Source organism: Bombina bombina, chromosome 1, assembly GCF_027579735.1.
Source record: "Bombina bombina isolate aBomBom1 chromosome 1, aBomBom1.pri, whole genome shotgun sequence".
Lineage (NCBI taxonomy): Eukaryota > Metazoa > Chordata > Amphibia > Anura > Bombinatoridae > Bombina > Bombina bombina.
In genome coordinates, this window is record NC_069499.1 from 475,413,674 (window position 1) to 475,440,647 (window position 26,974).

At 31.9% G+C, this 26,974-nt stretch overlaps 1 protein-coding gene across 1 annotated transcript in view; it reads right to left on the minus strand.

Annotated features, from left to right (window-relative positions):
* TTN (titin) overlaps positions 1–26,974 on the minus strand; it is a 274,184-nt gene that overhangs the window by 91,147 nt on the left and 156,063 nt on the right. Inside the window, 35 exon segments of the mRNA XM_053712845.1 lie at positions 50–316; positions 408–461; positions 464–530; positions 2,409–2,551; positions 3,252–3,378; positions 3,802–3,941; positions 4,029–4,295; positions 5,623–5,889; positions 5,992–6,258; positions 6,401–6,527; positions 6,623–6,762; positions 6,856–7,119; positions 9,349–9,615; positions 9,866–10,129; positions 10,213–10,339; positions 10,577–10,716; positions 10,798–11,073; positions 11,508–11,783; positions 13,489–13,885; positions 15,481–15,536; positions 18,935–19,015; positions 19,715–19,780; positions 20,098–20,187; positions 20,402–20,470; positions 20,983–21,066; positions 21,401–21,481; positions 24,119–24,196; positions 24,298–24,369; positions 24,463–24,546; positions 24,640–24,723; positions 25,044–25,127; positions 25,221–25,304; positions 25,387–25,467; positions 25,558–25,629; positions 25,721–25,828. Coding sequence (XP_053568820.1) covers positions 50–316; positions 408–461; positions 464–530; positions 2,409–2,551; positions 3,252–3,378; positions 3,802–3,941; positions 4,029–4,295; positions 5,623–5,889; positions 5,992–6,258; positions 6,401–6,527; positions 6,623–6,762; positions 6,856–7,119; positions 9,349–9,615; positions 9,866–10,129; positions 10,213–10,339; positions 10,577–10,716; positions 10,798–11,073; positions 11,508–11,783; positions 13,489–13,885; positions 15,481–15,536; positions 18,935–19,015; positions 19,715–19,780; positions 20,098–20,187; positions 20,402–20,470; positions 20,983–21,066; positions 21,401–21,481; positions 24,119–24,196; positions 24,298–24,369; positions 24,463–24,546; positions 24,640–24,723; positions 25,044–25,127; positions 25,221–25,304; positions 25,387–25,467; positions 25,558–25,629; positions 25,721–25,828 — 5,151 coding nt within the window.

Sequence of the window (26,974 nt, forward strand, 5' to 3'; positions counted from 1 at the left end):
AATAATTAAAATTAGCAAACAAATGTAACTCCCAGTAAGATAAACTCACGTTCTACATTCAAGAAAGCAGAAGTCTTGAAGTCCTTTGCATCACATGTGTATATCCTGGAATCATCAAGTGTGCAGCCATGAATAATAAGTTTTCTAACTCTGCCTTCAGCAATGATGTCATACTTCTTGGTTTTGTGGATTTCTTGCCCATTTTTGAACCATTTAACTTCAGCATTTTCCCTGGATACTTCACACTCAAGAACTGCAGTAGCTTCTTCTTCTACAGTTTGGTCCTCAAGAGGTTTAGTGAACTCAGCAGGAGGTTCTAAATAGTATAAAGGGGGTATTGTCAACTAACTCACTGTTATATATGCATTTTAGGAGTTTGTTAAAAAGATAATGATTTAATATTTCACCTTTAACAATCAAGTTGGCTTGAGTCTTGAAATCCTTTGCAGTCAGTTTGACTTCCCAGCATCCTTTAATTGGACATCCCTAAGGGTAATTGTGTGAACTCTTCCTTCAGCACGTGTGACAACCTAAGAAACAGCACAAAGAAGGAAATCATTAAAGGTACAGTCTAGTCAAGATTAAACTTTCATGATTCAGATAGGGTATACAATTTTAAACAACTTTCTAATTTACTTTTATCATCTATTTTGTTTTGTTCTCTTGGTACTATTTGTTGAAAGCTAAACTTTGGTAGGCTCATATGCTAATTTCTAAGCCCTTGAAGACAACCTATTACATAGTGCTCACTTCCCTGGAGTTATTTATGAGTCAGCACTGATTGGCTAAAATGCAAGTCTGTCAAAAGTACTGAAATAAGGGGGCAGTTTGCAGACATAGATACAAGGTAATCACAGAGGTAAAAAGTATATTAATATAACCGTGTTGGTTATGCAAAACTGGGAAATGGGTAATAAAGGGATTATCTATCTTTTTAAACAATACAAATTCTGAAGTAGACTCTCCCTTTAATTTTATGCATTTTTTGTTTTGTTTAATGCTTTCTGGTTATTGAGTCTCATTAAACTACATGCAGTGTTCTTGATGCTCACTGGGTATTTTTAGAAGTAAAACTTCAAAGTTCACAGAGTATTGTTCTGTGCTCTTGGTCATTAAATTATTTTATTACAGAATTTTATTTAACAAATTCCTTTCTTTTACTATACGCTTACATGTGTACCACTTCAGATGAGGATACAGCTGGTGAACAAATAAGAATGAGGTATACATTTACTGGTCATATCCTCATCTGAAACAGAATGTCAGTGTTTCAAGAATACAAACTTTAAAACATGTTTAACCCCATTGAAAGCATTACACAGAAATAAGAAAGCAGGACTAGTAGGATTTACAAATACTTTCAATATTACAAGTTTATACGATGGTTCTAATCTTGTTAAATAGGGATTTCCCAACAGATTTCGTTATGCCACGGCAAATTATACCCTCAGATTCACAGAGAACTATGTGCAGTGCTTGATAAGTAAGGTTTACTAAATGTAATAAAATATGCTAATTAATTAGATGATTTTATTTAGAGTATGCTTAGAAGTGAAATCAGTAATGTTATTTAATTTGAAAAATGAAGCTGGGTATCACTATGCAACCCCCCCCCCCCCCCACACACACACACACACATAACCACAAACATAAACCAACAAACTAAGAACTTCAGGGCTACTGAGTAAAATTAATAAAATGCAAGATTTCATCTTACGAGAGTCATTTCACTAAACATTATTTATAAAGAACACATATAAAGTGCAAATATAAATAATTTCTCAGTTAACTGTTCTTAATATTTTTTGAAGGCTCATATTTTATTTTATTTACATTTTATTTGTTAAAAAGGTTTAGTTATTGTCTATGATTTGAAATGATTTATTTATTAGCTTTACATGTACTGTTAATTGTTATAATTTCAAATTGGTGTTGAAACATCAAGGCCAGTGTTTCAAATTCTTAGCTCTCTGGTATCTTGAAATGTAAAAGCAGCACTTGAAGTCATGCTATAAATAGCAGGCAAGAGGGGACCTTAAGGGCAAATCTGTTCATGGTGTTATGCTGTCAATTGCCAGAAATGGAATTTTAAGCCCACTAATCCCCATATATGCACAATGCATTACTGCGGTAATTATCTGAATGAAAGGAAGTTTAAAGAATACTAAGTATGATATGTTTTATATTACCCATAATTATTTTCTTTATATTTGTTTCAGTACAAAATATAAAGAAAATAACAAATAAAATTATAAATAGCTAAATATAATTTCCCAGTTATATTCATTAGTTATTTTAAAATAATAATAATAATAAGCTAAGCTGGGCATAATTATTTTATTAATTTGTTAAGCATTAATATTATGTCTGTACCTAATTCAGAATAAATTAAAGTATATACTCCTTACCTTGTCTCCGGGTTCTAGTTTTTGGTCATTCAGGAACCATTCCACAGGAATTCCTTCATAAGAAAGTTCACACTCGAAGGTAGCCGATTCCCCAGCTGTTACAGTCACATCCTTCAGGGGCCTTAGCAGGCCAATTACGCGGGCTTTTCCAAGAGAAGACATTATCCATTAACATCCTAGGAAAGCTGAAGCCCCACAACCAACAGTAATCATCACGACTTCCCTTGAGGGTGTAGAATGCTGCACTGGACCTATTTAAGGTCTTCCACTCTATGTGGCCTCAGGGCAGTGTATGGGGGATTGGCCTTACAGAATTTGCATATGGTGTTTCCTTACATTGATCAGTCAGCAGTATATGTGTGTTGCATCTGTCCACCCACCAATCACACACATGTCATTTTCTACATATGGTATATGCCTTCTAAAATAGCCAAGCCTCTATTGGACAGAGACAGCTGGCAACTAGCTTACATATCTGTTACTCTCAATCAATCTCTTGGCACTTTCCAAAAATGTAACAGCAGTGTTCTCACTATCAGTAGCTAAAATGCCAACCCAGCAAAATTTACATACATTTGCTTTCATAACAACATGTGATATAAGCTTGTCTAATTGTTGGCTATGACCACTAAAGTATCCACAGTATTTAAAAACAAAACAATTGTTAAAATGGTGTATTCCAAAATAGGTATTTATTATGGATTTATATAACAAGTTCTCAGTATTTGAAATGTTACAAGCTAGAGGGCTAGCTAGCTAGAAAGGTAGATAAAGCATTGTAGCTGTTGCTATTTTTTTTTACATCAATTTCCTTTTTTACCTCTTCTTATAAAACACACATACCTTTAACTTTGAGATGAGCACTAGATTTGGCATTAGCTGCCTGGAAATCTACACCACCAGCTTGATCCAAATGCACATTATATAGGATGAGGAAGTGCTTTTTGCCTTCTTCCTTGATTTCACAGTCCTGAAAAAGAATGGAAATCTTTTGTTAATGACTGTTTGTTTGTTTTTAAATAACTTGTACATACAGTAAGTGTTATCTTTCAAGAAATGTAGCAAGTGACATATCTCATCACCATTAAAACTTGGACAAATTCAATTAAACATATGAGCCAGCTAAAATATTGGGGATCTGGTTACAGATATACAAGTTGGTTAAATTATAAAAAATATAAAAAAAATATTTAGGTGGCAAGCACAAAAATATATAAAGTTTTACTTTAGTTGTCTTTAGAAAGCAACTGAAATTCATTCATGATCAATTTTCCCATTAGTTATATATTGTATTCAAATTTAAATGACACTGAAGCTGAGTTACACATATGAGAGATATAATTTAACAGATTCAATTGTGCACTCATTTTACTAATCTAAACTTGGTGCTTACAGGAGAAGAGTGCAAAGCTTCTCCTTTAAGTTTCCAAGTAGCGTGGACATCTTCCTCAGATATTTCAGTTTCAAAGCGAGCAGTTTCAGTTTCTATAACCTCCACACTGTACAGAGGACGGACCACTTTAATATCACGTTCTGAAAAATGTAAAAAAAATAATCCAAATTATTATTATTACTCAATTGGAGTAGCTGATGAAAACGAACACTAGATTAACAAATTACCTTCAATGTTAAGTTTTGCAGTGGTTTGGTCAGTTCCACAGTCACAAGTATATTCTCCAATGTCCTTCTTAGATGCCTTCTTAATAATAAGGGTGCGTTTTTTGCCATCAGATTGAATTATGATGTTCTTAGATGGGATAATTTCCTGGCCATTTTTAAACCATTTCACTTGGGCTTTTGCTTTGCTTACTTCACAATGTAGAATAACTTCATCTTTCTCAACAGCAGTATAATCATGGAGTTTTGTTGTAAAGTATGGGTCTCCCTCTGTAAGTCAATTTTAATAGTATTACTAATTGTATTTATTCTTTATATATGAATATATTGTTATATATTGCTTTTAACCCAATAGCATTTTAACAAAGAATTATAATGAGAATAAGACAATGAAGAAACAATTTCTAAATTACATGAATGTTATTAAGTATACATTATGCAACCGGAAAATATATTAGAACTTAATTAAAAATACTATGGGCCAGATGTGCTAATATGTGGGGAGACAAGGTTTCTGACTTGGGAACCTGTCCACTTGTCTTTGCGGTTAGCATGAAGCCTACATTGTAGTCCACTGCCTGCATGTACTATTACACAAGCATTTGCTTGTGCAGCACCACCCCTGCAATTGGTTGTAAAAGAGCAGAGGATGTCACTCACATTAGAAGAACGTGTTGGGGAGGATTTATCTCTGCCATTGTGGTAAGCAGACTTGTATTAACAAACTTGCAACTCAAGAGGTACATGGAGATTAGTAACACATGGAAGAGAGAAAAAGTATAATAATAAAAAAAGTACTTACATAATGTAATAGATTATAATATTCATTATTGTACTATCTAAGGGCTAGATTACAAGTGGAGCACTAATTTATCATATGCTCATAAAGGGGCAAATTCATCCATTTATGGGCGCCGCAATAAATAACCAGCCATTACGATATTAGCTCTCTGGTTAATTTTCAAAATGTACCCTAATTGCCCCCAAATTTAAGGATAGTCTAGTTTTTTATTTTAAAAAAAATTAAATAAAAAATAATACTGCACAAAGCAGTTATAATGGGTTAAAGTGAGTGGTTGTGCCTTTACATTGCAGTCTTTGGGGACTGTGTGTTCACAGTAAATATATATGTATATGATCATATAAATATATAGTTATGTGTTAATATGTGTATATACTTATTTTATATATATATATATATATATATATATATATATATATATATATTTAAATTTGCTGCCCATCGCTGTGCGACTTACTCCCTTCACTGCGCTAGGTTCTCATGCCGTCAGACATTGGAGCCTATGGAAGCACGTTCTCGTGAGCACAAAGCTTCTGTGCAATACGAACGCAAGGTCTCATTCTCATTGCACCTAACTTGTAATACCAGGGCACATTTGCGTACTCTGGTATTACTGAGTGGAGCGCAAAAATCATGCTCACATAAGCGATATTTTGCACTCCACTCGTAATCTGGCCCTAAATATTTTATTTGCATTGGTTCTTTAATATATATAGAAACCACTGAAGAAACCAAACACACTTTCTAAATACAGTATAAATGTAGAAAAATGACTGAAAAAAGATTCTTACTTACCAAGTACAGTAAGCTTAGCATCACAGGATTTGCTCATGGCTTCAACCTTAATAAGGGAAGTGTCATCCAAAGAAACATCTTTGAATTTTATACTGTGGATTTTGCCTTCGTCATGCATTGACACTTGTTTACTAGGATGCAAACGTTGGTCATTCTTGAACCAGCTAACTTGGATGTTATCATGAGAAAGCTCAATAATGAACTCAGCTGTTTCTTGTTCTTTAACTGTTACATCTTTAAGTGGTGTAACAAACTCGAGACGTATGCCTATAAGAGAAAGATAATTGTAAATTAATTCAAATATTTGAGTAAAGTATTTAAGGTGTTAGCTTGTTAAAAGTCTTGTTAAACACTTTTGAAAACACACACCTTCGATGATCAGCTTGCCACTAGTTCTTTTATCTTCAGCTTCAAACATATATTTAGCTTCATCTTCAAAGGCAGCTGACTTCAAAACTAGCGCATGTCTGGTTCCTTCTGACACAATTTCATATTTTTCATCTCCTTGGAGTTCCTGGCTTCCTTTCAGCCAACGGAATGTTTTAGGTATTCTTGATACCTCACACTCAAATCTGGCTTCATCCTTTTCATATACCTTGACATCACTGAGTGGAGTGATAAAGATGAGTGGAAGTTCTAGAAAAATGACAAAATGTATTATTTATTTATTTGTAGCCTAAAAGAACATTTTTGGAAATAGAAAAAACACTATAGTAATCATAGTACCTAGTGAGATTACAAATAATGCTAGTGCTAATGTTGAGTAAGAAAGCCTTACCTTTTACTTTGAGATTTGCTGCATTTTTGGCATTTGCAGCTTGGAAGGAAATCTCGCCCGTCATATCCAGTTTACTGTTATAAAGTATCAGAACATGTTTCTTTCCATCCTCTATAATTTCACAGTCCTGTTTGTGTATAAAAAGACATTATTAAACCTTTATCAGCCCTGTTTCAGAAGAAAAACTTGATTTTACATAGACATTAGATAAGACAAACTTACTGGTGATGGCAGTAAGACTTCTCCCTTTAGTTTCCATTGAGCATGCACATCAGGTTCTGAGATTTCAACTTCAAAGCGTGCTGTTTCCCCTTCAAAAACTTCCACTCCATACAAGGGACGCTCCACTTTAATAATGCGAGCTGAAAACAAAGGAAAATAAATTAATATGTACAAAATGCAACATGGCTAACATATTTCTTTACTGGTCCATTGTTTTTAAGGTAACGGCTTACCTTCGATGTTCACATTTGCTTTGGTCTTATCTGTTCCACAGTCACATACATAGTCCCCTTTATCTTTATTTTCAACTTTCTTAATCTTCAGAATTCTGCGTTTGCCCTCAGTCTTGATGGATACAGTCTTCGAAGCTTTAATCTCTTGATCATCTTTGAACCATTTTACTGGTACATCTTTACTGAGCTCACACTCCAGAGAGATATCATCTTTCTCTACTGCAGTGTAGTCTTGCAGTTTCACAGTAAAATAAGGATCAGCCTCTGTAAACAGACCGACCCAAATAAGATGGTTGATAGGCCCATATACATTTGTATATGTCTTTGGCACCGCCAGGTATGAACCATATTTTTTAACATTACAAGACAAAAGAAAGAACTTTCAATACAGAAAAGAATTATAAGACACAAATGAAACAATAGGAAAAGGGAATTTTGGTCCAAAGATTTTTTAAGCTAAGACTCATTTGGGGAGACAAACAGAAACAGCGGGATATGACAATAAATGTAAGTTTCAGAGCATCAGTTAATGTGTTTATAAAAATACTGCAGTTATGTGAGTAGTGGAAAAACATTAGAATGTAATGTTTCTGGAAAAACATGGACAGGGTTACAGTGTCAATTATATTAATGCAAAAAATTAACTATTAGTGATATTATGGTAGTAACAACTCTTTAGCAAAGTGTTTAGTTGTAGTCAGATAATTAGGTTGATTTATTAAATAATTGGAAGGGGATAGACCTTAAATTATCAGGGGTACAGAATGGAATTACTGAGATTATTTCTAACAGAATGAGGTTAAGAAAATGATTGCTTTGAAAACTATAATATTCTGGGTGTATAGGATGGAAGAATAATAAAGGTATTTTAGTAATTTAGTAGTAATTCATATTTTAGTAGTAAATAATAAGCAACAAGCTTAAATTTTAGCAATATAGAAAATGTACTAACAAGGACATAAAGAGGAGAATTGGTCCTTAAAGAATAGTTTTGGTGGGTTGATTTTCTAATTGACATTATTGCAGACGATCTTACTGGGCTTTAGCCTTATTATGTGCAGCTCAGGCTTTAACAAACTGATCAACTGATTTCCATCCAGAAGAAGAAAGATGTGAAATGCTTGGATAGCTGAAGCATAGCTGTAGATTTGAAGCTTGTATATATAGAAAAGAGATGTCCCAGAACCATGTACAAAAAATGTACAATGACACATAGACTGACAAACATAAGAAAGTGATAATAACTGACAAGACAAGGCCAGAGGCTAACCCACAGAGGATTTGCCATTAACACAAAGAGAGTAAAGAATAAGAAGGTGGGTGTGGACTTATATGTACAATAAAGAGGAAAACAAGGGAGTTTTGCACTCATATTGAGTTAAAGGGACTGCAAACAACTTAAGATTTTAACATAAAATATTTAAATATAGCTAGTAAAACCACTTTGCAATATATTCCATTATTTATTTTGCTTCCTTTTCATATAAATGCCTCTGCTAGGCTAATCCACCCTGCCCGACGCTCTGAATCTGCTGCCCCCCTCTGTGAGTCCCTTCAATGGCTCCCCATTCACAACAGAATCAAATTCAAAATTCTCACTCTGACCTACAAAGCCCTTACCAATACAGCCCCCCTACCTGTCCTCACTCATCAACAAATATACTCCAGCCCGCTCCCTAAGATCCAACGATGATCTACTCCTTGCATCTCCTACCATCTCCTCCCATGCTAGACTACAGGACTTCTCTCGTGCGGCACCAACCCTCTGGAACGCACACTTTCTCGAGCTGTCAGACTTTCCCCCAACCTCTCCTCCTTTAAACGCTCCTTAAAGACCTTCTTGTTCAGAGAAGCCTATCACCAAATCAGTAACTAATGAATTCCACTTGCCTAATAGTTGCCCTCATCTAACTCCACACTAACATCATTCTCACCTTTTCCCCATCTCCTGTTTCTCACCCTCCTGCCCCCAATTCCCCCTGTATTTGTTTGTTACATTTTGTCTGGTGTCTCATATTGTACTGTACTTTTATCTTTGTTACCCATGGACAGCACTGCGGAATCTGTTGGCGCTTTATAAATAAAGAATAATAATAATAATACTAATAATATAATGGCTTTTCTAATTCTTAGAACTAAAAAAGCACAATGTGGGCTTATCAAACCTAACCCAGCTACATTTATTTACCTAATTGGCTCTAACAGGTAAGAACTGCAAAACACTGCTTTATACTAACAATATGACAGTGGCAGACATTGTCCGCTACAAACTCAAGCTCATATTGGCTCCTCCAAATGAGGCATGTGATGGGTGGAGTTTAAATATTGAAAAACAATTGTGACAAAGCAAATGTTAATTTGTATTAAAAATATTTAGACTTGGCTGATATGTTATTCTAAACTAAGAGAACATAAATGTCTTGTAGTTACAAGTTGTTTACTGTCCCTTAAACAGAAATAAATAAACCGACATTACCATTGAATATATCATACCTAAGACTTTTAGATTTGCTTGTGTATGTAATCCTTTAACTTCTGCTTTAATCTGGGAGATGTCATCTAGTGTCACTTCTCTAATCTCCAGTCTGTGTATCTTGCCTTCTTCAGAGATAAGAACTGTTCTGCTTGTGTGAAGTTTAGCATCATTTCTGTACCAGGTAACAGGCATATTTTCATGGGACAGCTCAAAGTCAAATTTAGCAGTCTCTCCTTCTTTGACAGTCTGGTCTTTAAGTGGTGAAATGAACTTAAGCCTTACGCCTGCAATAAAAATAATCAGTACCACTCAATATAATTATAAATATAGACTTCCAAACCAAAACGCCCATAGTCAACAAACACATAATATATATAAATAAATTAAAATAAATATATATATATATATAAATATATATATTATATAATATATATATATATATATAATATATATATATTTTAAAAAAAGCATGTTCTGCATTCTAGAGATTCAAACAAAATAGACAACTTCAATTAGTTTGCCCACTCTACTTGCCTTCAACAATGAGCTTAGCGGTTGTCTTTTTGCCATCAACTTCTGCAGTGTAATCGCCTTCATCATCAAAAGCAGAATCATTAATGACTAGAATGTGTTTCTTTCCATCTGCAATAATGTCAAATTTGTCTCCAGCCTTGATAATATCTGGGCCTTTTGACCAAATAACATTTGCCTCACGAGTAAGTACACATTCAAACCTAGCTTGGCGTTTCTCTGGGACTGTAACGTCTTTCAGTGGTACTGCAAAGTCAAGTTCAATTTCTAGAAACAAAAAATGTGTTTAGGTTAAATGTAGGTACAACGCTAAGATATGCTTTGACACGAGGATTAGTGATTAATCATACCTTTCACTGTAAGAATTGCTGCAGTAACAGCATTCAGAGCCTGATATAAAACCTCTCCGGCTTGTTCTACTTTGACTTTATGAAGAGTAAGGAATCGTTTTCCTCCTTCAGTCTTGATTTCACACGTCTATAAAAAAAGAATGTTAAATAATAAATAGATGGTAAATATTAATCGCCCATAAATGCATATTGGTTTTTTAATGTCTAACAAAAATGGAAAGAATCTTTTTATTTATTATAAAACACAATGCAGTTTAACTACAGTAAATTTAAGTTTTCCAAAGTTTGTTGTAAATAAATAAAGATACTGCTTCTTGACAAAAAGAAAACCCACACAAAAAAAACAACATATGAATCAGCTTACAGGTGATGGACGTAATGTTTCTCCTTTCAATCGCCATTCCCCAGGAATGTCTTCCTCAGATATTTCACAGTCAAAGGATGCACTTTCCTTTTCATAAATCTCAACATCTTGAATAGGTTTAAGCAGATCAACCTCACGTTCTGAAATAGAAAATATATTAATAAATATATAGTGCAAAATATGGAAAAACATGAAAAATAATAACTGGAATGTTTCAGCACCTCCAAGAGTGAGTTTTGCAGTAACTCTTTTCCCTTCCACTTCTACTGAATATTCTCCTATATCATCAGGACCAGCATTTTTAATAACTAAGTAAATATGGTTTCCATCCTTTATGATTTCAGTTTTATCAGTTGGTTCCAATGGAATTTCATCATCTCCCTTGAACCATTTGATGTTTGGAGTATCTTTTACAATATCTGCTGAAAATGTTGCGGTGCTTTTGGGTTTTACATGTTGATCACGCAGAGGTTTGACCAACCAATCACGTATCACCTCTAAAAAGCACAACACAAAGAATTAGCCTATTTTCAATCTTTATATAAACAAAAACTATTTATGAATGTTTTTTTATCATTTAAATTGGCACTCTACTATAAGAAGTAATACAAAATAAACTAGAACTTTAATGTAAATTATTACTTAAAATGAAGTAAAATTTAGAGATAAAGGGATATTTGTTATGTTAACAAACACCTTTGTATTAATTAATATAAATCTATTGTAAATATATCTAAAAAGATAATGGATAAAACAGGGTGTCAAACTTTAAAGTAAAAAAGAAAAGACAGTAATGTGGACTTATCCACAAATTACGAATTGTGGACAATACATTTATATGTCCCTAAAAATGCTAACAATGTATTTTGGAAGGGAAGCTTCAGATTATAATGAGCACCTACATTTCATTTGAATTTCTGCTCCTACTTACCTACTACTTTAACATTAGAATCACACTTAATGTTAGCACTTTCCACACTGCATTCATATATGCCACTATCAGGATCGTCAGCAGACATGATTGTTAGAGTACGTTGCAGTCCGATATCCTTTATAGAATATCTTCCAGGCTCATCACTTATTGTCTTTCCGTCCTTTTTCCAGACTACTTCCCTGTCTTTATTGAGTTCACAGCTCAAATATAAAGGCTGTGTCTTGACAACAGTAACTTCTTCATCAAGTGTTTTTACAAAACGCACAGGTAATTCTGTAACAGAAACACATAATTGGACTTTGTTTTCCTAATATTTAAACACATTATGCTTTACTGGCATACATTATTAAGAAGAACACACTTCTATAAATATCTTTATGTTAAATTAGTTTCTTTATTTATTACCATATTAAACAATAAGCTATCTATAAAAAATCCAAAAGACAACAGCTTTAAAGAGACAGTCTACACCAGAATTGTTATTGTTTTAAAAGAAAGATAATCCCTTTTTACCCATTCCCTAATTTTGCATAACCAACACAGTTATAGTAATACACTTTTTACCTCTGTGATTATCTTGTATCTAAGCCTCTGCAAACTGCCCCCTTATTTCAGTTCTTTTGACAGACTTGCATTTTAGCTAATTAGTGCTGATTCCTAGGTAACTCCACGTGCGTGAGCACAGTGTTATCTATATGACACACATGAACTAACACCCTCTAGTGGTAAAAAAACTGTCAAAATGCATTTGGATAAGAGGCAGCCTTCAAGGTGTAAGAAATTAGCATATTAACCTCCTAGGTTTAGCTTTCAACTAAGAATACCAAGAGCACAAAGCAAAATTGGTGATAAAAGTAAATTGGAATGTTGTTTAAAATTGCATGCTCTATCTGTAAGAATATTATATTATACTTTGAATCTTATAAGTATGTATCCTTATTTACTTTTAACTATAACTATTTAATACTAGAATTGTTGTTAATCATGAAATCTGTATAAATACCATACATGCACTGTTGAACTTTTTAGCCACATGCAAGAAATGCTGACCACACAGACAAAGCCATAAGGAGAACTATACATTACAAGTGTATTTCAGGACTCCTATTTTCTCTGTTGTAATGTCAAATCTACTTTTAGACCTAAAGATATCACAAACGCTGAGTAAGATACATCTGTTGTTTTTTAAACTTAAAGGGACATTCGAGTCAAAATGTAAATGCACATAGATTTATTACATCTTTGAATAGAAACATATTTGCAATATACATGTACTGGCAAAAATGCTTCTAGTAAAAGTTATCACTGTTTTAGTGTTAATATTTTTCTCTGCACGTGCATGTGAAGCATAGCTAGATTTTAAATAATGCAGCTGATCAGATCATTAGTGGGGCTTGTATCATGTCAGCAATTAACAAATTGAGTCATTTCAAGATGGTACAAGAAATTTAGGCTCTCCAAGCAAGTGCTGTGTTTAAAATGCTGGTGCACGATGCATACTTAAATACACTTTTGAAGACACTTTATTAGAAGCATTTTTGCTAATGCGTGTATATTACAAAATTGCTTCTGTTAATTACCGAAATGCATCCATGTGGTTAACAATTTTGGCTGGAATATGCCTTTAAGAATGAGCTAAGGATTATGTGTTTCACTGTATTTCTGAATAGCTGTTTACACTACTCATGAGTCTCTATTGGTGTGTGTGAATAGTTCTCCAAGCGCTTAATGTTTTCAGATTGCCTTGTCAGAGTCCAGCAGGAGAGAGGAAAGAAAGAGAGAGAGAATCTTGTTGCTACAGTTTTAAGGGGTCCCTGGTCCTAGAAATAAGCCTTATCACTATCTGAATCATGAAAGTTTATTTTGGACTAGACTATCCCTTTAAAGGCGTAAACACATATCCATAAAAAACATAATTTACACTAAAGTTTAAATCAGTACTAAATCATTTTAGCATATTTCAAAGTATTTTTAATACCTTCTACAATGAGTTTAGCTGTGGAAGTTTTTTCTTTATTTCCCAACTTAGCAACACAAGTATATTCTCCAGTGTCTGATAGCTGAACATCAATTATATGTAGTTTTCTGTCTTTTCCATCAGAAATAAACCTGTGTTTAGGACTTTCTCTCAAGTTGCTACCGTCCTTCATCCAAGAGGTAATAGCAGTGGAAGGTGAAATAAGACATTCAAATATTGCAGAAGAACCAATGGACTCAGCTTCTTCTAACACAATATCCTTCAGTTCTTTGACAAATTTTAATGGCACAGCCTTCAGTTGATAGGAGAAAGCTGGCTCGTCTGGAGGTTTATCGCCACCACTGCCTGGTCTCATTCTCCTCTTATCGCCATCTAATGGAGAAGGTGTTTTTTGTCTGTAATACAGATGAATAAATGAACTAGATACATTTTCCATATGATTCTTCTTGCTTGATATTAATATTGGCTTATAAGAGCAAACACATATTATATTAATACAATCTATAAAAATAGAACAACAAAGTATAGCTTTCCCTTTTTCATAGATGTTTTTATTTTATAAGCATTGGTTTTAATTGTACTTTCTTTCTTGTTGAATAAAAGTTTGATAAGATTTTAAGAAGTATTCAGTGTTTTGTTTGTCTTATGTTTGCAGAACTTAGAAGTGGTATCTGCTAAAATAAAAGTATGACGTATTACGCTAAATACAGGCAGAAAAGCTAACATAATATTACATTTATTCACAGTTTTTCATACATTTTAGTGCAAAAAAGTAGGATGACTAATTGCAAAAGTGCAGTAAAATAATTCTAATCACAGTTTATTTTACAACAGCTGATAAAACAAATATAGGTTTTCTGGCTTGTGCACATCTTTTTGCTCCTAATTTTAAATATGCTAATCAAAATGTTGAACAAATTATGACAAAAAATATACGGCTAGATTACAAGTGGCACATTAACGTAAGCGCAATTTTTTAATATTGCGACAGTTCTAACTTTCACGCATATTACAAGTTGAAAGTAAACGCGTACCGCTTGTTGAGTTTGAGTTAGCATGCCTGAAGAACTAGTGTTAAGGGTTAGGGCTAAAAATAAATGTTCACCAAACACAATATAAAATACATTAAAATAAAGAGTTACACTCATATATACACTATTTTATATAATAAAAATTATTTATATAAATATTAATACAACATATTTTTATAAGGGTTAAAAGATATATGGAATATGACAAGGCGTTTGAGCTAAAAAGAAATGTGCATCAAACACAACATAAATACATTAAAATAAAGTGTTACACTCATATATGCACTAAATAATAATAATTATTCATATAAAAATAATATTTTTTTATATAAGGGTAAAAGATATATGGTATATGACAAGGTGTTTGAAAGAAATTGTAAATATATGTGTGTGTATGCATGTTTTTATATAAAAGTATATATGTATATATGTATATATGTAATATTTGTATACAAATATACACATATAAACATATGACAGGTATTTTTTTTATAGAATATGTATTTTAATATATATAGAAATATATATATTTAAAAAAAACAATAATCAGATATATATAGAAATATATATTTGAAAAAAAGCACATTTTCTTCTATGTGAAGAACATTGGAATGTAAAATATGCATAACTTGAGCATACTTGGTCCAACATTTTTTGATTAGCGTGCTCCATTAAAATCTGTGGGGAAAAGCACTTAACAAGGTTGCGATATCTAAAGTCCTGAAGGTAGTGCGCGTTGGGTTTCACTTGCACGCAAATCATTTACTGTCAACTTGTAATAAAGTTTAACTCTGGCGGTGTTTGCGTGCAAGCAAAATTGGTAAATAGTGCACTACTTGTAATCTGGTCTATAATTATCAATAATATTAAAGCAAAACTGCTTAAACATTAATACTAGTTAAATATTTAAAATCTCTAAAAGCATTAAACGTTTAGCTGAGACATGCTAAAGTACCATTATCTTACCTTTAAGTGGGCTTTTACCCTTTGCGGCTTCATCTCTTGGTGTTTTAGTATCTAAAGATTAATAGTAACATTAGTTACAATTGTGTATTTCACATTTCCAGACTCCTTTCAGCAATATTACATAATGTATTATCTTATTAAATTAGTTATCCAAAATTAAATATTTAACTATTGCTAAATAATTCTCGGCTCTATCAAAAAAAGTACTCAAACCTATAACACAACAAATATTAGAAAAACAAAGTAAAAAATAAGAAAAATAGGTGAAAATAAAATCGTAATCTTTTACATCATACATGTGCATTTTCTATACATATTAAACCCGTAATTTGAAACTTGTTTCTAAGGTATTTAACATCTTAAGAAATGATTGCAAGTTTATTGAAACATATTGACTCCACAATAGAAAAGGCAATGTTACAAAAACTAAAAAAGCCAATAAGCATGGAATAAAAACAAAAACATAAATGAAGTAGTGATGCATGCAAATAATGTACTGTTAGATTGTGTTCTAATATGAAAAGAGAATGGAACTTCACTTTAAACACAAAACAAAAACATGGAGATGAAAATGTAGGAAACTGGAACAATGACAAACAATGACAAACACGCATTTGAAATATTCAAACTGTCAAAACAGATGGACAATGAACACATATGATGTTGAAATTTAGTTGCAGGCTGATATGTTTCTTCTTCAAAGATAAATAAGAATGCTAGATTATGATTATGATAATGATATCAGTGTCTTCAATCATACATGAGAAAAGCCTTCCATCCAAGAGCATTTAGCGCATATGAGGTATGAGAATGAAGAAAGCAAATTATGCTTTTAAAGCAGATGTTTGGCCCACTGACTCCTCACCTCGTCTGCCGATTCCTTTCACTGGTGTTTGCAATGCACCTTTTTTAGGCTGCCCATTGTCTCCACTCATTATATCTTCTTCTGAATCATAAAATCTTGGTTCAGCTAGCCCTTGAAGTTCCTTTTCCCAATTTTCTTCATCTTCAAGTCCTTCTGTTTCCTCAGAATCAGTCCCTGTTTTTTGAGAACTTGGGACCTTTAGTTTTGCTTTGGTTCTTAAAGGTGATAGCTCTTTATCCAAAGACTTAAATTGGTCTGATTTTCTTCTTCCTGTAGGAGTGCCGCTTTCACTGATCTCCTTTCCGGAACGGTCTTCAACATGTAAAAGACCTTTACCAAACTGAGTTTGTTCCTCTACAATTACTGGCGTTTTATGCCTTTCTATTTTTTTAAGAGTTGGAACTATGGGTTTTTCTTCTTTTAAAGGTATTTTTGCTGCTATTTTATCCTTCTCTACTGGAGTTTTTCGAAGACTGATTTTCTGTAATGGAAATAGACTGTCTTTTTTATTTTCTGGTATCTCTTCAACTTGGATCAACACTGGACTAAAATCAGTTTTTATTTCTGGTACAATTTTCTGTGGTTTACCCTCTGCTTTTCCTACTTGTTTTTTATCTGATATTTCTTTACCTGTAGTTAACCTACGTTTACTAGTGTCCTCTTCATCCTTCTTCTCTTTATCTTCTTCAACAATTGTTTCTGTAGGTTCTGTTGCATAGGGTTTTGCTTTATCTACCTTTACATCTTTTACATATTCATCTATATCTTTTTTTGGTGATACTGCCTTTTTAACCACTTCAGTTTTTGTATCCTCTTTTCTACTTAAATCAGTTTTCCTCAAATATTTTCCAGTGTCCTTTGCTAAACTTGAAACATCTACATCTATTTTACCAATTGTGCCTTTGGATAATTTATCCTTATCCTTTTCTACAAGTTTATCGTCTTTCTCTCCTAGTGTAACAACTTTTTTAGGTATTTTTTTCTCTTCAATATTTTCTCTGTGTAATGAAGGTTCTACATCAATAATTTCTACTTCTACATAATCTTTGGTTTTGGAAGGCACATACGTTTTTTTCTGATATTCTCTGTCATCTCTCTCTTCCTTCACAATTTCTGTTGGGCTTTTCTGTTCATAGTCTTCTTCTAACTCTTCGCTATCCACTTGGCTTTGTTCTTCAATAACATAAGGAGATTTTTCTTTGGGCTTTTCTTTTTGTGCAATAATTTGCTTTTTTGAACGAATTGTTTTTGTCACTTTTTTATCTTTTTCTACATCAGCAGCTGTCTTGACATCCTTTATTTTTGCAGTAGGTTTTTCGGGCATCGTTTTAATAACCTTTTTATCTTTTGGTATTTTTTGTTTCTGCTGTTGGACTAGTAATTCAGCTTCTAGGATAGTATCTTTTTCGTGGTCTTCAACTATTTCTTTTTTAGGTTTTACTTTTGTCCTTGGTTTTTCAAGAACTTCTTTACTCTTTGAAAATTTTTGTTTAGTTTCTTTGATCTCTATCTCAACCTGTTGATAAGAGTCATCTTCACTCTCTTCCTCACCACTTTCTATTGCTTGATCTATATCTTCCGCCACTGGAATGTCAGTAGGCTCTAATTCCTCATCAGACTCCCATTCTTCAACAACCTTAACTTGAGGTGTGTGATGAACTTTTTCTTTTTTCATGGATGAAATTTTCCTTTGTACTTTAATAACATCTGTAAATATTGCTTCTTGCTTTTGACTTATATCTTCCTGTATATCATCTAACATAGAAACTCTTGGAATGCCTTCCCATTGGCTTTCTTCAACAGATGATATTTTACTTTTTTGTTTTTTTGACAATGGGGCATCATGTTTTTCTGCAGCTACAAAGGTTTCACATTTAATTTAAATGCAACATTATTTCAATTAAACTTTAATATTTTGATAAAGAGACATATTGCTAGAAAAATGTCACACTCAAACTAACAGATACATTTTTCACATAAAAAAGTTATAGAAGTCAAACAGAAATCAACAAAAAAAATGGCGGACAGACAAGGTCCACTGTCATGAACCTTATTTTCCCAGCCCCTGTGTAATGCCGCCCCCTGCTCACGCAAAGCCAATAGCGTGAGAGCAAGGGCTGTAAATCATCCAGAGGGAATCTAATCAAGATGATTGAAATTTGAACTTTAGGTGGCAGAGAGCTAAAGAAGTTGCTACTTAACTATCGTTCAAGGCTCTCACAGCTTTAAAATGGACCCTATGGATGAATATATAAAACTTGTTTTTCAGAGCACGTATAAAACTATTCATGACCATATATTCATTAGTTAATCTCTCTAGTCTACTGGGTCATTTACAGTATATATGCCCACTATAAAAGAAATAAAAACATAAACCATATATATAAACTTTCATACAGACAACGTGAAGAAAAAAAACCAACTACAAATAATGAAGTAATTATTGTATTCATTTTAAATGCAACAGATGTAGCAATTGTTTTAAATAATTTTGTGTTAACTCAAAATCACACATACTTAGTTCTTCAGCAGTCTATAGTGATTACATCTGAGAATGTGGCATCAGGAAATAATATAACCATACCTGCTTTCTTTCCCACCACAGGAGTAGTGACTGGTGCTGTAACTGCGGCTGCATCCTCCTTTGGTTTTGGTGATGGAACAGCTATAAAATAAGATACAGAATGTAACGTTCAAATAAGTAGACTCCACCCTTGTATAATACAGTTTTTTTTTCTTCAAAAATATATAAATAAATATATTTATTAGGTATGTGCATTTAGATCCTTTGTTAGGATCCGAATGCAGACGCAAGCAGACGCTCTTTTCCTTCAGATAGTTTTGCAGCTGGGTGATTCCTGTAAAAGATCCCCACTCTAAGATCTAGATTTGTACGGATCTTAGAGTGATGATCTTTTACAGGAATCAATCCGGCTATGAAAATACCTGAAGGGAACAAACTGCTGCTTACATCCACATTCGGATCCTAACTGAGGATCTGAATGCACATACCTAAATTATAAGACAAAGTATCAAAAGAATAAAGCATATTCACAGATAGTTAAGGCTTAGATCAGACTGCTGAAAATTGTAAAGAAAATAGTACATATGTCTAATTTGTAGCCTTTGCAATTCATATGTTATTACATATAACAATAGATGAATACATTTCCATGAAAGGCTGTATAGAATACTAATTGGATATATTGGAGAGACTGTCATAATCTTAGAATATGCAGAGGAGTAGGACAGAGCTTTTGCTACTCTCTGTTGTTTCTAATATCACTAAAAAAATCAACTGCTTTGCTGTACTCATAGTATATAAAATAATTAATGAATAAAGTTATTTAAACAGTATACCTACCTTTTACAGGAGATGGTTCTGCTTTGGTAGATGGTGTTACAGGTAAAGGCTTAGCTGCTGCTGGAACTTTAAACATATTATAAGAGATTAACACAAATCACACTAATAATCACAACAATTAAAGTTTCCTTTTGTCTGCAAACAAATTTAAAAAAAAGTCATAAAATTCAGTCATGAAATAAAAAAAGAGTATAACTATTATTTTATTCATTAATAAGACTGATAATACATTGATGGAAACGATAGCTAGCTTAATTAAGATTGTATTGAGAACAACTAATGGCAGTGGTTAAGACTAGGTTTTGTAAAGAGGTTTACGAATGGAAGGTCAAGTCTGGTTAGCTTTACTGTCAGGCCAACAGATTAGACATCACTGAATGTACCTTTAGCTGGTTCAGCCACAGGTTTTGGTTCTTCTTTTTTCACCGCAGACGGTGTTACTTCTGGTGTTTTCTTCTTCAATACTTCTGGTGCTTAAAAATAGCAATTTTTTAAGTGTTTTTGCTTGCCCACTTGTAAAAAGATTTTAATTTTTTGAAGATAGAAAGACAGCTAAAATCATAGGATTTTCTAAACTGTGAATTGTAAGATGTAACAACATATAGCTGTGTGACAAAAAAATACATACTTGACAAACAGAGAAAATACGCAAGTTATATCTTATTATGATATAGTATAGATCTATACCTTCAGGCTTTTTAATCTTCTCAACTTTTTCTGCAGGTGGTTCTTCTTCTGGTTTGGTTGGTCGTAAAACTTTAAGATAAAGAATGTCTATCTTACTTCATAAAATTCATGCAACATGAAAATCAAAATATAGCAAGAAAAAACACCCAAGAGTAAGAGGAACAAACATATATATAAGGAAACATGCACCATATTAAATAGGAAATGTCTGAAAGTTATTTCAATAATTGGTAGAGCATAATTATTCTATTTTAGATATATTAATGTCAATGTAACAGGTATAAAGTAGGTACAGGTTGGCCTTTTAGTCAGACATAGATTTTAGTTATGTTATGTTTGCCATAGCTTGTATTCAGTAACATCATTTTTCATTAGATCAAATCTGCTGAATTAATGGATTGTTAACCATAATACATTAGACCATATTAAATATATTATTAAATTATTTTATTAATTTTCTGCATTTCCATTTGCTGTAAAGCTGCAATGTTATTTAGCCAAATTTTGTACTCAACACATTTTAAATACCAAAAAAAAAAAAAATTAAAACTGTGTAATGTTCTACTAATACACAACTCTACCTTTCTTAAGACTAATTTCTTCTTTTGTTGGAGGAGTAACCTTAGGAATAGGTTTACGGGAAAATTTCTTTTCTGGTTCAGGTTCTTTAAAAAGATATAATTTCCTTAGTCTATGAAACTTGTACCACTCATTAAGTGATCAAATAAATAAGTATTAAACAATTGTATTTATCTTCTGTTTGATTTTCTTAAAATTGGAGTTATTTGTGTAAAATTTATTTTTAGTGTGTTGAAGTGCATGGTGCTAAAGAATCTTGAGGTGCTATACAAATAAATTATAATAATAATAATATTTGTAGGATAAAGCCAACAAGCTAGAAAGACTAAGAGATAAGATGCTAATGATATACGTAGCAGTCCAATATATTTTGTTGCACAGATAACTGCCTTTCTCTTATACGTGCATATTAAGCTCTACCTTTGAATGGCTTAAGCTCCACTTTCTCGGGTGTTGCTGGAGCTGGTTTTTCGGGGACAATCCTCTTTTTGAGCTCTGGAGCTTTGAAGAAAATAAGGAAACGTTTACTATGCTGCTGGTTTAGCTAATTAATTGTCCATGTGAAAAGTATAAGATTAAATAGGAGCAACCTGTATGAAAGCAAAAAATATTATTTTATGATTATGATGGGTTAAATGAGGACACATACAACAGACAGCAAGACTAAACATCATTATCAGTTAATAATTTTACTGCTTTTTTTACGAATAACTTTTATTCATTTTTAGCATATAAATTGATGTTTCATGAAATCCATTATGCATGATTATCCTGAAAGCAATCAGTGGATGATAGTAGAGTGTTAAATTACTTAATATAATAACACACAAAGATGAAGACATTACCACAAGATGAAATGAAAGATGCTTAATGATAACGATGCTGAATTTAATTTCTACTAGTAATGGTATCAATAATTAATGAGATGGCATGATTCTGATAACCTTAAAGTAATACCTTCAACTGGAATAATTTCCTCTTTTTTCTCTGGAGCTGGCTCATAAGTTGTCTCCTCAAATTCATACTCTTTAAAGAATATGGATCTTTATTTAGTATAATTATAACCAGCCATGTAAAACTTTATCATATGAACAGATTTTGGAAAAATTCACAGAAACAGAAGTGCAGCACTGTGGTCATGCCATTGTTATAAAGTAAAATATAGATACAATTATTATTATTATTAATATTATTATTAATAATAATAACAGCAATAATAATACAAAGAAACAAAGAAAGTGGATTAAGACAATGACAACAGTAATAATATAAGATGAATACATTGTGGCAAACTGAAAAACTCATGGGTAATTACAAAACAAGGAAGCTCTAAGCAATCTGTAAGATGTCCGATATTGGGAAGCAATTTCTCGCACATCTTTCTAAGATAATTCTTTATTATTTTTTTTAAACATGTATTTTTCTTTTTGTTCTATAACTGATTCTGTAGTGATGAGATACCTCTCATAACATTTATATTCTAAATAATAATGCTAAAAGAAGACATCACATTCCAAACACATATTAGACAATATACAGTCATACATTAACAAACAACCCTATAAAAAAAAGAAAGAGAATCTCAGAATTCTGCTAATGATATAAATCTGAGATGCATTAAGGTGTAAGATTATAATGATAGGTTTTAATAATATTGTAATATATATCTCAGTATCATGGATAAAATAGTGCAATTTCTAAAGATGTTTGTTTAGTGGAATATTTTTAAAGGAAAATGAAAGACCAAATTAAACTTTCAGATAAAGTATGCCATTTTGGAAAACATTCTAATTCACTTATATTATGAAATGTTATTTATACTCTTGGTATCCCAATTTCTTTTATTTTTTTCCCCTTAAATGTCATAATTTTATCTGAATCCTGCAAGTTTAATTTTTACTTTTAGTTTTAAGTCCCTTTAATTTAAAATCTGGAAAAGTGAATAGATATTTTATTTAAATAAGAACAGTACTAAACTAAACTAAATACCTATCTACTTACTAGAAGCCTTAAACATTAAACACAGTTTTTATATAAAATATTTTATTTTTTTGCTGGAGATTTTGACCAAAAAAACCTCCAAATACTTATTAAGTTCTTATGCCCCGTGATAAACAAAAGTGGGATACTGGTTTTGTTTTCTTGCAGTAAAGGTCCTCTTTTGTAACTGGTGAAGAATTATCCAAAGACAATAATAAACAGCTCTAGTATGTTAACATAGCAACAACAAACATATATTTATGATCGTGATTAGGAAGTAATGGCAAGATGAAAACATGGATGATGGACAGAAGAGTGAAGCTATACCTTCTAATTCTACAATCTCTTCTTCTTCCTCTTCTTCTTGTGAAAGACCTAAGGGTTCCGCTTGTGGAGTAGCTGTCTTTGGCACTTTAAAAATATTAGTAATACAATTTCAAAGACTAAAAAAGCACATATTATTGTTTTTTTATTGAAACTCTTTATACCTTTTAAAGGAGGAACTGCTTTTTCGTCTTGTTTAGGCTTTGTAATTTCATCTGGAATTTATTAAAGAATATTTAGAATGTGCTATTCTAAATATATGCTAGTATAAGGATTATCTGTAACTGATATACCTTGCAATGGAGTGACTTCTTTTTTATAAATACGAATAGTTGTCTTTTCTTCAGTTACTCTTTCCTGCTGTGCATCAGGCACTTTAAAATTAAAGAGTATTTAACAACTTTATAGTTTTTGGTATTAAAAAATATTAAAATTATTTTTTTTTTAAGTTTATTGTACCATTTACAATGGGAGATAAATCTTTTGATAAAGCAGTTATAGATTTTTTCTCTTCTGTGATAAGTTTCCTTTCCATATCTAAAGAAATTAATTCTGCTTAAGAATTCTAATAACTCATATTTTTTTTTTTAAAGCTTATTTGCAATATATGTTAAGAACAATGAAGAAATATACCTGGTTTATCAACAACTGTGTCTTTTTTAGGCATTTTTACAGTTATTTTCTCTTCTTGGATTAGTTTCTTAGACACTTCTGCAGGTTCTTTAAAGATATTAGTTTGACATTAGAATTTTGCCGGTAAATAATTATACACAAATATGGGACAAACATAAAAGACATATGTGGCTTCAAAGCTATATGTAAATAAAAGAATACCTTGTAAAGGAGCTGGCACTGTTTTTGTAGTTACCGGGGTGGACACTTCTGTGGAAGGTTTCTTAATGCCAGCAGGAACTTTAAAGAGATTAGTTGAACTTCAGTAATGTAACAGAAGACAAACACAAAAATACTGGACAATGATAAACATAACAGCTGCAATAAGAAAGAGGCTATACCTTCTATAACTTCTTTTTTGGGAACTGCATAAGCTTCTTCTTGTGGAGCAGGTTCCACATCTACTTCCACTTCTATAAAGATATTAGTAATGTTTTTATATTTTGCAAGTTGGCCATTGTTGAAAAGATAGCAGAAATAAACATTAGTTAATAACAAAGATGTACCTTCAGCAGGAGGTGCTATTTCTCTTTTGTGAACTGGAATAGGCTGTTTTTCTTCTGATACTGGTTTCTTTGTCACCACAGGCACTTTAAAGATATTAGTTTTTACTTAGAATATCACTTTATATGACCATAAATCGTTATTGTCGGCAGAACAATTTAATTAAAAAGATATGATACCTTTTGCTGGAACCTCCACTTCTTTTTGAGAAACAGGGGCTGGTAGTCTCTCTCTCTGAGTCAGTTTCTTTGGTACTTCTTCTACTTTAAAGATATTAATTTTACTTTAGTGTTTGACTTATTTACTTAATCTCAAAATCACTATATAAACAGGCAATGGGACAGACTTTAACTATGAGATTAAAATGAAAGCATGACATTCCTATTGTATATAGTGGTAATTGTTGTTGTTTTTGGTAACAGTTGTGAAAAAAATGTCTCCAGGGGCTTGCTTCTCAAATACCATATTGTTCTTTAAACATATTAGTTTAACCTAAGTAACAATAATTAATAAGAGGTGCCAAAATAATGTGCAATGGCATTTACCCACTGAGTTCAATAAGATGATGATGATAATGATATACCTTTAATAGGTTCTGAAAGTTCTCTTTTGGAACTAGCAATACGCAGCTTCTCTTCTGGGGTCAGTCTTTTCAGGACCTCTACTTCTTTAAAGATATTAGTTTAATGTTAGTATTTTTCTCACTAATAAAAGTGTGCACCAATAATTGAAATGATGAGATAAAATAATGATGATATACCTTCATCAGTAATTAAAACTTCTTTTTTGTGAACAGCAATCGGTATTTTTTCTTCTGGAGCTGGTGTTGTACGCACTTCAGATTCTTTGAAGATATTAGTTTTTGTTTAGTATAATAATTTAACAAACAGAACATAACACAAAACAGCAACAAGATAATAATATACCTTTCACAGGGGTAACTGTTTTCTTTTTAATGACAGTCAAAGGTTTCTCGTCTAGGACATGTCTCTTGCCATCATCTGGTTCTTTAAAATATATTAATGTTCTATTAGCTTTTACATGTTTTAGTAAAGCTTCTTAAATAAATTATAATTTGTTTTTAAAGACTGGCATACCTGCAAAATGGATAAATTCTTTTTGAGGTGAAAAAATTTGAATCTCTTCCTCAGCAAATGTTTCATGGAGTTCTTTAAAAAAATTATTTTACATTAGTATTTTAAATTGCCACTCACAGATGGAAATGTAAAATAATATACAACTATTTAAAATATGATATACCTTTAATATGGTATTCTTGAGTAACTGTAGGATATTCTTGTGGATGTTCTTTGTGAGAAACCACAACAGCCTTTTTATGTTCTAAACTTTGCCTTCTTTTTTCATGAACTTTGAAGAAAATTATTTCAATTCAATATTTTAAATAATGTTGATTTTTTTTTTAATTTAACGTTAAACCCTGTAGCTGTATATCGTATCATATTTCAGAATAAAAGTTTTACAGGTTTGTTTTAAGATATATTATTTCTATCTTTTTTTAGTTTGCTTTTCTAAAGAAGTCTTCTTTATACAAAATAATGATATTGGGCCAGATTATAAGTGGAGTAAAAAATATCGCTTTCATAGTGCAGCGAAGGGGGTAAGTCGCACAGCAAATGTAAATATATATGTATATGAATATATACATATATATTTATGTGTTAATATGTGTATATACATATATACACATATTAACACATAAATATATATGTATATATTCATATATATATATATATATATATATATATATATATATATATATATTTACAGGGAAAACAGAGTTTACATAGACCACAATGTAAAAGCATTTTTAAGTGCTGTTTTTTTTTCTAACACCACACAGCTGCCGACTTTAGCCCCCAAAAACTGCTAAGTGCAGTATAAAATAAAAAAATAAAAGGTACATTAAAAAAAAAAAAAAAAAAAAAAGGAAAACTAACACTTAAGTTTGGGGGACATTTATAAAATTAACCAGAGATCTGATCTCTGGTTAATTTTATAAGCTCTAATTGCTTTCTCAAGCAATAACCAGCCACTTGCAATGACTGGTTATTTATCGGGTGACTGCAAACAATAAATTAGAGATTCACTTGTAATCTAGCCTATTATATTTAATTGCAATAACTTGTATTGTTCTAATGCAAAGCAGAAGTGTAAAATTATAGATCATTATGATGTATTTATTTTCATGCGTTTATCTTACTATCGTAATATACAAACTAAAAGAGATTAATTATGGATTACAAATCAGAATTTAAGAATGCTGCATGGGATAACTAGCTATCAAGTAATTAAGAAATAGTTTGCATTTACAGTAATTACACCTAATTGTATTAAAGATACTAAAATATTTTAAAGTTGGTTTCAGCTTTTAATATTATCCAAACTGCACACAAGAAATAAAATATAGTTATTGGTATTAAATTAAATGTTCTCCCTTGGAGTGGGTTTCTTGAGAGTCTCCACTGACATTTTAAACATATTAGGTTTGCTTTA